The sequence below is a fragment of the Pteronotus mesoamericanus genome, unplaced genomic scaffold (assembly GCF_021234165.1).
Source record: "Pteronotus mesoamericanus isolate MK-2021 breed Mesoamerican mustached bat unplaced genomic scaffold, CSHL_Meso_final scaffold_167, whole genome shotgun sequence".
Taxonomy (NCBI): domain Eukaryota; kingdom Metazoa; phylum Chordata; class Mammalia; order Chiroptera; family Mormoopidae; genus Pteronotus; species Pteronotus mesoamericanus.
In genome coordinates, this window is record NW_026555308.1 from 2375408 (window position 1) to 2387866 (window position 12459).

Here is a 12459-nt window from a genome sequence, read left to right on the forward strand (position 1 = left end):
GCGGCCAATTCTTGTGGCCGGCCGGGCGGCCGGAGCCTGAGGCCAGACTGCCCGGGGCAAGGCCGGCCCTCCAGCTCAGGAGGCCAGAATTTCTGCCCTTTGCACAGACAGCTCCTGGGCTCGCGGTTGCTCTTCAGAAATGTCCAAGTTTCCGCCTCCGCTGGCGTGTGTGTGTGTTCGTTTTTCGGGCTGATGTTAACCGCCGGAGAACCGCAGTAAGCATCAGAGAGATCAGACATTCTCCTGATGCAAAAGGATGAGAATTTGTCTCTGGGCCTCCTGAGCCTGCGTAGGCAGCGAGGAGCCAGCCTTTTGTGAATACCGTGGCCGAATGAGGCTCACGAGGTTCTCCTTAGCCTCCCTTAAAAAAATCTAAAAGATTCTTGAAACGTAAAGTCAGCAGAAGGATCAACTTAATCATCACCAGCTCCCATTCCCCTCTTTTTTCCTTTTTCTTTCTTTCTCTTTCTCTTTTTCTTTTTCTTTTTTTTTCTTTTTTTTTGCGATTTGATATTTGGATAAACATTTTGTAAAGAAAGGTCGGCTGTAGGTTTTCTTATTTCAAGTAGAGAAATTTTAAAATAGGTATAAATCTGTGTGTGCCCTTCATGGGCCTTGCAAAGAAGTGTCAAAGAAGAATGTTGAACATCTAGTTACTTAATTGAAGGATGCTTTCTGAAAAGAAAATGCTACCTTTTTCCTAATTACTTTCCTTCTGCTATGTCCTCACTGTTTCAGCTCCCATTCTAGTGTTTATACAAGACAAGGAAGAGTCTCATATGCTCCACGAAGTGAAGGTTTCCGTCATCACAAAAGGATGGGAGGGTCATAGAATTTGTACTCTTACTAAAAGCAGAAGACTAGGGTGATAGGTAAAATGTAAGAAAAACTCAGAATATTCTCCTCATCTTTTGACATGGGGAAGTTGAGATAGGACAGGCAATAATGAACTCTTTGGATAATGCCGAAACTCTTTGGAGCCAGTGGGTGCAACAAGGCTTTTTTTTTTTTTTTCCCCCAAGAAAAGGAGAGAGACATTGAGAGAAGTATCGATTTGTTGTTCTACTCATTTATGCATCATCGGTTGATTCCTGTACGTGCCTTAATCAGGGGTTGAACCCACAACCTTGGTGTATGGGGAGGTCACTCTTAACTGAGCTACCCAGCCAGGGATCACCCACCAACATTTTGTGATTTTTTTTTTAAAGCAGAGTCGTCATCACTTGGCAATTATCTTCAGTGAACTTTGCTATAGTTAAGTTGAAAAAAGGGGAGAAAGGGCCTGGCAGTTGATTGTTAAAGGGAAGGCAAGGCAGTATGTTTTTTCTTCATTTTCACATAATAAGTAGTAAGTAGTAAAGTTCATGTGACTTTCTTAGTGACCTGCCCTTTTTTTCTATCCTCAGAGACTTAAGAGGAAGATTCTTTTTGTTCCAGACCACACTGGCCTCAGTTTTCAAAGGTAGTGCTGGTGGTATGTTCAACACAGGAGCAGATTGTTCCAGAGTAGTATGATGACGGTAGTTCTGAAGGTGTCTGAGTATTAGAATCCTTAGGTCAAAGTTCTGTGGGACACTAAGGGACCTGTGACAGAGAGCTCCACTCAGGGTAAGAAATGTAGTGCACAAATGGTCAGTCTTAACTGGAGAGCTCTTGTCAGCACTTTCAGAACTTCCGCTATCATGAAGCAGGTGGACCCCGTGAGGCTCTTGGCCAACTTCAAGAATTATACCTAGGCCAGAGTTCTGCTCAAAAGAGCAGATCTTGGTACTGCTGGTACTAGAGCAGTTCTTGACCATTCTGCCCAGGAATGCTGAATCTTGGATGAAGAAGCACCACCTACGGAGCATTGAAGAGGCTCTAGCCTTGGTAGACCACTTGCAGAGTAAATCTGCTCAAATGAGGAATGGGGTGAGAAGAAAAATTCCTGATACATAACAATGAAATAGGATTAAGGTGGATATATGGGGCGTCGGGGCATTTAATTGAGAAATAAGATGAATTAGGACAATGATCTACTGTGTCTTTAGGCCATTTAAGGCAGAACAAGAAACCACAGACACGCAGCAGTAGTCATTCCACAGATTCCATAGACTCTGGCAGAGACTTCCATGGTCTTAGAGAAAGAGTTGGTTTTTTTCCCTCTTTAGAGCAGCATGTATTGAGGGTAATAACCTAGTCTGGCTTGACCTACAAGAAGGGTTTTAAGTTATTAGAAACAAATAAAGGGCAACAAGGAGTTGGAAAATAAGGGGGAGAACAAAAAGTGGAGTACACTTAGAGACAAAGGGGAGAGAAGATAACAAGGAGAAAGAAAAAAGAGAAACAAAGATTTGTAAATGTCAACCTAGTGGCTGAGAGAAGAAAGATGCTGAGGGGTAGTGTCTTCCACACCATGGTTAAGAGCCTCTACTGCTCTCCCTTAGCGGTTGGTCCTTGGTGCTGCTAGTGAGTGGGAATCCATGGTATGCCCTTGGGCAGGTGGCAGCATATCAACTGGCTTTATGTCTCCTGTGTAAAACACAGGTCAGGACATATGTTAAGTGTCAAAATCATCTGGAGGGAGGTTGGAGCCAGCATATTTCCTCCCCTTTTTCCATTTTATCCATGTTCTCTGTAAAAAACCTTCCCTGGCCATGGAGAAAATATGGTTGATAGGAGAATTAATTTTTTTAATCTTTTGAGAAAAGTATAAGACAAGAAATCACTGCAGCAGGGATCTAAGTGAGGAGAGAAAGGCTGTCAAGACAGCACGAGAACAGGCGGCCTGCACAGCCCTGCCAGTGGTCTGAGCAGGGCTCCCTGCAGAGGCGTGGGGGTTGACGTGTTGAAAGGCTAGCAATAGCCACACTTTTTTTTCTTTTGTCCTAAATTTCCCAGATTTTGTTGAAAATTGGTGGCCCGTTATCTCAAGTCTTTTTGTCATTTCCTTTAGTGTTTCACACTTCCCATAGTCTGGACTCTATGCCTTCTCCTCCTTCCACCACAAGTCCACAAGCCTAAAGTAAGTTCTGGTAACAAAGATGGGAATTATTTCCAGGTTGCAGTCCGTGTGCTGGGAAAGGAGGCAGTGCTATTCGGAGAAACAGCAGAGACCCCAGACTTCAAACTGAAGCCAGCGGCAGTCCAGCCAGTGGGCAGGTCCCAGGGTGAAGATCTGCAACAAGAGCTGAGCAGGAATACTCATAAAGAAACTGAGCCTGTGTGTGAGAGGGGTAAGAAGCTTCATGATAATTTCTGCTGTGAGAGTAATTTGTTCAGCCAGAACATTGTGAGCATTTTCTGGGTGCCCAGCCCTGTGGATGTGCAAATGCAGCCCTGTCCCCATACGCAGATGGCCTTAGAATAGACCAGCTGTAGGTGAAGGTGGGGGTTGGCCTTAGCTACAGAAATATCCAAACCAAAGGACCATAATAAGCACCATAGTGTTCATAACACTATGAACACTGTTCTCAGAAAAGTGGAAAGGAGGAGCCCTGGCTGGGTAGCCCAGTTGGTTAGAGTGTCATCCTGATACGCCAAAGTTGTGGGTTTGATCCCCGATCGGGACACGTGCAAGAAGCACCCAATGAATTATATAAATATATAAAGTCAATGTTTCTCTTGCTCTCTCTCACTTTCCTTCTCCCTTTCTCTATAAAATCATGTACTGGAAAAAATAATAAATGATAAACAATACATCTACTCTACACTGGACTCCATGAGTATTTCATTTTCAAATCTGTTACTTTTTTTTTTTTTAACTCAGAACTATTTATGTCATGAGAGAAAAATAAGGAGGGTTTTTGTTGTATTAATTTTTCTTTTGAAAACTGGGGGGCCTGTTCTGGGAGTTGATAGATATTCAGTTCTTATTAACAATGATAAGGCCATTTATGGGCACCACACACACTTGTAAAGATTTCCCATCTACTGAAAGAGTCAAGATCTTCTGTATTTCAGAAATGAGCTCAGGATGTACATAGAAGTAAAAGAAATTTCTTTTTTCTTTTAAATTTTTATTTAATTGACTTTGAGAGAGAGAGAGACATTGAGCTGTTTTTCCATTTATTTATGCTGTCATTGGTTGATTCTTTATGTGATTGGAAACCAAACCTGCAATCTTGGCATATTGGGATGATACTCTTAACCAACTTAACTACCCAGCCAGGGCAAAAGTGAGAGAAATTTCTTATGGCTCTTTTCTACCTACAGCTGTGCCTGTTCACCAGATCCAAGACTTTCCTGAGCAGACAAACACCAAAGATTGGACAGTGGCACCTGAGCTCTTCTTGCCTGAGTCACAGGTGAGCTGTGCTTTTGAGCCGCTTAGAGCTGCCCTTTCCTGCTGCCTGTGACCCACACTGCCCAGCAGGTGCTCAGAGGCATGTTAGCCCAGATGTTCTCCCTGGGGAACTGGTCACCTCCCAGGCTGTTTGCTGACCCCTTGTCTCCTTCCCTTCTGCCTTCTCAATTAAAAAAAAGTGCTGGGCTTTGGCCAAGTAGTTAAGCTGGTTACAGCATCATCCCAATATGCCAAGGTTGTGGGTTTGATCCTTGGTCAAGACACATGCAAGAGGCAACCAGTGAATGCATAACTAAGTGGAACAACAAATCATTGTTTCTCTTTTTCTATCTCCCTGACTCTCTCTCTCTCTCTCTCTCTCTCTCTCTCTCTCTCTCCCCCCTTATAAAATCAATAAGCATTTTTTTTAATGTGCTGTAAATTCCTTTGGCCTACCATGCTATTCATGGGCCAGATGTTATGGCTGCTTCTGGAGTGGCCAGTACTAACTAAACTGAAGCCCATTCTCTTCCTTAGAGCATGTTGACATTTGAAGAAGTGGCCGTGTATTTTTCCCAGGAAGAATGGGCATTACTGGATCCCAGTCAGAAGGCTCTCTACGGTGATGTCATGCAGGAAAACTATGAGACTGTTATCTCTTTAGGTAAAGGTTCTCCCCTTCCCTATTTGTAGAAGTTGAGTAATCTGTCATGTGTTTTTACTTACTGGGAATGCACCCTTGTGAGAGAGTCTGTTCCAGTAGCTCATTGGTTCTGAACTCGATGGTGTGGGCAGGGGAAGGGTGAGTGCAGATCACTTGGGCGCTTTTTGTAAGTACACATTCCTTACATTACAAAGAATTCTTGATCTCTTTTCCCTCTTCCCCCACAAACCTGCTCTTCTCATATCTTTCTCTACTCAGTAAAGGACACCTTCATTACCCAGTTGCTCGGCAAGAAAAATACCTTCATTGTTTACTCTTTTCGTGCCATCGTATCCCACTATTAATGTAACACTAGTCCTTTGTATTCCACATTCACAGTACAGTCTGAGTTCAACCATGTCTCATCCTCTTGTGCTGTTAATATCCAGGTCTAAGCCATCTCTAAGCAGGCCTACTTCACTACCTTTCTAACTGGCCCTTCCTGCGGTCAGTCTTGCCCTCCCATAGTTTGTTTTCTATGCAGCAACCAGAGTCTCTTAAAACCTGACCAGATCATGACATTTCCCTGTTTCAAAACCTTATGATGACTTCTTGTCCATTCAGAATAAAATCAAACCTCTTTACCAAGACTCCTAGAACCCTCTCGATCTGCCCTCTATTACTTCTTTGCCCTCAACTCCTGACACTAGTGCCTTAGTTCTCTTTAGCCACAGCAGTCTGATTGCTGTTGTTTGAAATTGCCATGCTCATTTCTATTTTCTGCTTCCCTCTGCCTGGCACACTTTTCTGCCATGTGGCAAAACTCGCACTTTCAGGTCTGCTCAAATACCACTTTCTCAAAAGGGCCTTCCACCCAGCCGTTTCTCAAGTAGCTTCACAGAAGCAGAATCTTAAATTCTCTCTTATCCTGCTTTAGTTTCTTTTAAAACATTTATCATTTTCTGACATTTCATTTGACTATTGATGTTTGATTGTCTCACCATCCCACTAGAAGATAAGTTGTCTGAGATCAGGGAACTTTGGCTTATGTATTACCATATCCCTAGTTCATAGAGTATGGCACACTGTAGACACTCAGTACACATGTTGGAAGACTGAATGATGAATTCTTCCCATATTTGATCATTTGTAGTTACAAAAAGCCCACTAAGTGATTCTGGTCCGTTTCATCCAACGGGATGTGAAGCAGTGAACCATAAGAGTGGTACAAATAATAGTCTATTGTCTGGTGTGTTCTGCTGCTAAATAGAAAGTTAGTATAATTATGACAGGAATCACCTATTTGTATGATTCCCAACCCACTGACTTCACATTGGCACTGCTAACCAGATCTTATTCAGGGTGTCTCCTAAAGAGTTAATAGGACCTGCCTGAATCCCCTACAGCCTCCAAAGTTTTATTCCAGCTTGGTCAAGTGTGGGGTTATTGGTGGCAAGAAGATGGGGAATATACACAAGATCCCCATGCCCTATGTCTTTTTCATTGATCAAGCTAGATTTATTTCGTTTTTTCCTCACTTGAGTGTATGTTTATTGATTTTTAGAGAGAGAGGAAGGGAGGGAGGGAGAGAGAAACATTAATCCGTCACGTCTTGCATGCACCCTGACCAGGTATCAAACTCACAGGTCAACCAGCTGATCCTCCCAGCCAGTGCAAGCTAAGTTTATTTCTTAATCTCTACTTTGCACGTCCACTTATCAATGCAGTATAATGTAAACCTGATAGCTGATGTGTGAGTCTATCCATTTAACCATTTGCGGTAACAAACTATAGAAGTGTTTCCTGCTGTTCCTGAAATAGTCTATAATTAGTGAACATTGTTAAGTTAGCAGTCCTTGACCTCAGTTTTTTCATTTCACAGCCATGTTTGTGCACCCCAAACCTAAAGTGATCTTTCTAGAGCAAGGGAAAGAGTCACGGGTTCAAGGATCCACAGAGTTCATGGACAGTCCTGGAGTGCTACCCAAAGGTAAATACACCTGTGCCTTAATAGGAACCTTTGCAAGGACTTAACATTTTAAGATTCTACTTATCTATATTTTAAAATCAAGTGATCATTGAATTTTTGTCTTTATTCCTAAGGTTTTCTTGCTCTGCCATATAGCTGGTTGATTTTTATGATTATTTCAACAGGATTAAAGCTCAAAAATGACACTGAAAATCATCAAAATCATCAATCTGTATGCCTTCCTGACTTAGAAATGCAAACACCAGGAGACATAGTTTCAAAAGTGGACAGAGTGAAAATTCCCCAGAAATCAACAATCAAAGAGAATCATGGTGATATGCACAGGGTGGGGAAATGGCACCAAGATTTTTCAGTAAAGGAAAGAGAGAAACTTTCAGCCTGGAGACAAGAGCTGGTGAAACTTATGGATCGTCACAAGAAAGAACGTGCAGGAGAGAAGTTTTTTAAATGCCAGGAGTGCAGGAAAAGCTTCAGAGTTAGCGCTGACCTTATTAAGCACCAAAGAATTCACACTGAAGAGAAACCATATAAATGCCAACAGTGTGATAAGAGGTTTAGATGGAGTTCAGATCTTAATAAGCACTTCACATCACACCAAGGATTAAAACCATATAAATGCTCATGGTGTGGGAAGAGCTTTGGTCAAACTTCAAATCTCCACACACACCAAAGAACTCACACTGGAGAGAAGCCCTTTACATGTTATGAATGTGGAAAAAAGTTCAGTCAGAACTCCCACCTTATTAAACACCGGAGAACCCACTTGTAGCCTATGATTATTTCAACAGGATTAAAGCTTGAGAATCTTCAGCATGCAGTCAAACCTTAGTCACCAGAAATTCCCTGGTGAAGGGAAGCTTGTCCAGTGTCCTCAGTCTGAAGAATTTTACCAAGTGGAGCTTGACGCTTAAGTTTATGAAAAATGCAAATTTATGAAGCATGAAAACTTTTTCATCAGTGGAAAATTTGGGGATATAAATGTTGCACAGGGAGGAATCAAGTTGGACTCTGCAGGGGATGCCTTAATAGTTGTATTATTTACTGTTTTTACTTATACCTTTAGGGAGTTTCTTAGCAAAAGGTGTTCAAAGAATATTCTGAATGAGGGAAAAAATCTGTGGCATGGTCTTTCAAAACAAAAGCAGTAACATCCTTGTTTTATTGCATACCATTACTTCAGAGTAGTAGCATTATCAATTTCAATAATCTCATAGGATAGAGATGAAGTCTAATGTAAAGTTATCCAAGAACCAAATTGGATTTTCTTCCTCTCTTCTGTCATTGGACATCACGTGAGTTCCTTCTTGAACTTTTTAGCTACTTGAGCTCTTGAACCCTATTAGCACAATTTTTCTGTAATGAAATCTTTTACTTCTCCAGTAGGGAATCTACTAGTAATATATTATACCTCTCATTGGTGGTGTTTGAAAAAGGAAAACATTTCTAATGAGATCATATGGAAACAGGTTGGAATTTTTAGCCATGGAATATGTATTAGATGTGAAGAAGAATTTTCTGCAATAACAAAGTAAACTGTTTCCTTCCCTCACAAAGTCAACAGAATAAAACAGTCATAAAAGTTAGCACTTTCCTGAGGCCCAAAAGAAAATTAACTTCTCAGGATTTTGTTTGTTTTCTTATTAATTGGCTTTTTAAAAAAAAATCCTCACCCGAGGATATGTTTACTGATTTTAGAAAGAGGAAAGGGGAAAGTGGGGAGAGAGAGAGAAAGAAAGAAACTTCAATAGGTTGTTTCCTGTATACACCCCAACTAGGGGTTGAATCTACAACCTAGGTAGATGCCCTGACTGGGAATTGAACCTGTGACCTTTTGGTGTATCAGACCACTCGCCAACCAACTCACCCACCCAGCCATGGCTGGCTTTTGTTTGTTTTTAAGAATAAAGAGAGTTATGTTGGGGAATTGGACGGTGCTGCAGGCAGGATTCTGTGGTTCACTGGGAGTGGTGAACTAGGAATTCAGTCAGCCTAAGACCAGGTTTCCAAAAAGAAATGTTTGAAGATTGATGCTGAGTGTTGGGCAAAAGTGGGAAAATCCACATCTGTGTTCGTTGTCATATACTGTCAACTCTTAGCAGGCCTAGTTGACCAGTGTCTGTTTTCTCCAGTACAGTATTTAGCAGTAGCTTTGGGAGATAAGTTTGATAGACTGCTAAACATTTCTCTAGGCTGTGGGTTTTCTAATAATTTGCCCTTTATGTACCTTTCCCTTTGACTCAGATTTGTTCCTGTTAGAGCTTTTAGGTAGTATCTGAAAAAGAGTTAAATTATTTCTTCCAAATCTGTTATTTCATAAATGAAGAAGTTAAGGCTCAAATATTCAGGGACTTGTTCAAGGCCCCAAAGCTAGTGGGTCTGTTGGCTGTCACTTAGCTTTATCAATCAAGCCTGAGGGCAGGATTACGGGGGCTTTGTATGTTATCTCTCCGGAGCCAGCCTAGAAGACTTGGTATTGTATCTATTTCTATCTTGTGAAACATTCCTATTTTTTGATTGGTTACTGAAACACTCTTAAGTCTCTATTTTCTATGAAATAGAGAAAATACTCACCTCAGTTGATCTGGAGATTACAGGGACTGGTGAAAGAAAAGCAACAGTAGATGCTCAATCAGTGTGCACTTCTTTCCCTTTTCCCTGTTCCCCAGATATGTTGGGCAGACTGACTACATTTAAGAAGCAGATGCATTTGTAGCTCTTGCAGCTCCTTTCAGGAGCTGAACCCTGGTGGTAAGGGTTATGCTGATTTGATGAAGGCCAGCTGTGAATCTCTAGTCTGCATCGCTCTTACCCAATAGCCTCAGCCTTAGACTCCTGGGACTCTCTTCTCCCAAGATGCATGTAGATTTTTTCCTGGCTCTATCCATTCATTTAATTTGATGAGGGCCTATTATGTGCCCAGGCACTGCTGTTCTAGACCAAGAATATAGTAGTAAACCAAAGAGAAAAAAAAATGCATAGCCTTATGCAGCTTGTATTCTGATGAACGGTTAAAAGGAGAATGATTATGTTCTGCTTCTTGCAGTTAGACAGGGTCATTGATTCATTTTGGTAAATGGGTTGTGAGGAGAAGTCTCACTTCTGGTCTGAAGCATTTATTTGTTGGTGCAAGACCATGTAATGCTCTCTCCCTGCCTCAGTTATGGAAGCACATACAGAGAGAGGAGCCATGAGATCAAACCAGTCTGGAATGCTGTTTTCCTTACTTGGCAGGAGAGCTGGTTTAGAGAGTCCCAAGACCTACAATGGGCTTTGTAGGAATGAGTAAACTTTGTGTTTAAACACAGGTGTTGGCGCTGTGTGTTTCTGCAGCATAACCTGGCCTGTTTCAAAAGTTCAAGTTCTTAGTGACCACAGTCATCTTCTTCCTGGCCTCTGTGGGCTTTACCCTAGTCACCTGTGACTACATTGTCAAAGCTAGCCAAGGAACTGTATAGCTAAGGGCAGAGAGAAGCAAAGGCTTTGGAACCTGAAATTTCCAGGTAGTGGTGGACTACTCTTTAGCACAGTCCCCTCTGACTAAATCTAAGAACAGCTACGTTCTTAATTAGACCAAGTTCCTTATCCTTATCCTGTTTTTATAGTCAAATCCATGCTCTGCTCTCATCTATAGCCCGAGGAACAAAGATCTTAAGGGTGCACTGAAGAAGTTTCTAGGTGACTGAGGAGACACATGACTAGGGCTACCTAGAAGCCCTTGCTTTTCACAGTCACATTCTGCTAATTCTCTTTCCTGTCACTATAGTCATCTAGTTACCTTGCCCTCGGAATAGGGATGCAGCAAGATACCTTAGAAAGTTCATGACACTAGGACCCAACACACTTGAATATTTTGTTGTACTCTGCAACTATGGTAGTCAATGGATCTCTCTAACACTATTTCACCATCTGTAAAATGAATATAATAGCTGGCAAGTATGTTGTAAAGACCCAAGTAGGTAATCTGTATGGGTGTGCTTAGATTAAATTGCTCAGTGTTATACTTAATCAAAGATGACGTATATAACCTACAGAGGTGTATCAGTCTATTTCACTTTTCATCTCCCTGCATTTATATCCTGATGACCTACTTTGCCTTTATTGTGCAACAAAGAGTCTTCAGAAATTATTTAGGGATGAAGGGGGGAAGAAAAAAAGACAGAGAGACCATATAGAAACTTCCACTGTTCTTTTCTTCATACTACACATCCTAATCCATTAGCTCCCTTTTGAATAAATTTCCAGAATATTGCAATTTAGACTAACACACATGAAAATTAAGGAAAGTGTTTGTCATATCAAAAGGAAAATTATACCCTTGCTGATGTGGCTTGGGTGGAGATTGTCTTATAGCCAAAAGGTTGTGGATTCAATCCCCAGTCCTGGCGTGTACAGAAAGCAGCCCATCAATATGTCTTATATCACTGTTTCTCTCCCTTCCTCTCTAGAAGCAATGAAAAAATGTCCTCAGGTGAGGATAGAAAAAATAAAAAGGAAATGATTGAAGATTGAATATGTTATAGTACATGCCTTAATGCAGGAGTTTTTTAAATAATTTTTTAAAAAAAAATCCTCGCCTGAGAATATGAAGCTTGTCTGGAAAAAGTCCAGCCATTGTTAATATAATGAGAACGGTTTGCACGACATTGATGTAACCTGGCAGCCAAGGAGAGTGGACTGTAATGTGCATGTGTGAACAATGATGACTTCACTGTACTAGTCAGTGGAGGCTGTAAACCCTGTTGAGTGAGGATGTGTACTGTGTGGCCATCGCATTCAAAATGACTGAGTGAGTAGAGCAATGCATCTGCATCAAATTTTGCATTAAGCTTGAACATTACTCCACGGAAGCTATTCAGATGATACAGAAGGCTTTTCAGGACGATTCAGTGAGTGTGGGGCAAATAAAAGTGTGGCACAAATGCTTTGAAAATGGCCACAAATATAGTAAACACATTCTGGAAGGCCTCCAATAAGTAGAACACCTGAGAATGTTGAACGTGTATGGGCTGCAGTCAACAAAGATTGGCCACTGTCAGTGTGAGAACTATGAGTAGAAGCTGATCTGGGAATTCCAAAAACTACTGTGTCTGAGAATTTGATGCAGAATCTTGGCATGAAACATGCTGGGGCAAAATTCGTTCCATGGTTTCTGGTACCAGAGCAGAAGGAACATCATGCTGCAGTTGCTAATGACTTGATTCAAACTGCTACAAATGAAGCAGATTTCCTCAAAAGGGCACAACCAGAGGTGAATCGTGGATCAATGGCTATGATCTGGAAACAAAGGTCCAGTTGTCCCAATGGAAGTCGCCTGGCTTTCCACACCTGAAGGTGTGGCAAAGTTGCAGCAAGATCGAGACCATGTTAACTGCGTTTTTTGATTGGGAAGGCATTGTCCATCACAAGTACCAAACAATTAATAAGGCGTACTACCTCAATGTTCTTTGTTGGTTGACAGATGCAATAGGATGAAAACAGCCACAGCTATGGGCAGCTAACTGGTGATTGGCAGCTTCATGACAACATGCCCACTCATGCATCACGTCTCATGCAGTTTTTTGG

General features: G+C 41.6%; 1 protein-coding gene across 1 annotated transcript in view; it reads left to right on the forward strand.

Moving 5' to 3' along the window:
• Window positions 1–1511: 1511 nt before the first annotated feature.
• Window positions 1512–12459, forward strand: part of ZNF174 (zinc finger protein 174) — a 35243-nt gene continuing 24295 nt past the window's right edge. The window contains 8 exon segments of the mRNA XM_054589138.1: window positions 1512–1641; window positions 1644–1730; window positions 1733–1911; window positions 3041–3215; window positions 4195–4286; window positions 4802–4928; window positions 6790–6897; window positions 7062–7662. Coding sequence (XP_054445113.1) covers window positions 1512–1641; window positions 1644–1730; window positions 1733–1911; window positions 3041–3215; window positions 4195–4286; window positions 4802–4928; window positions 6790–6897; window positions 7062–7662 — 1499 coding nt within the window.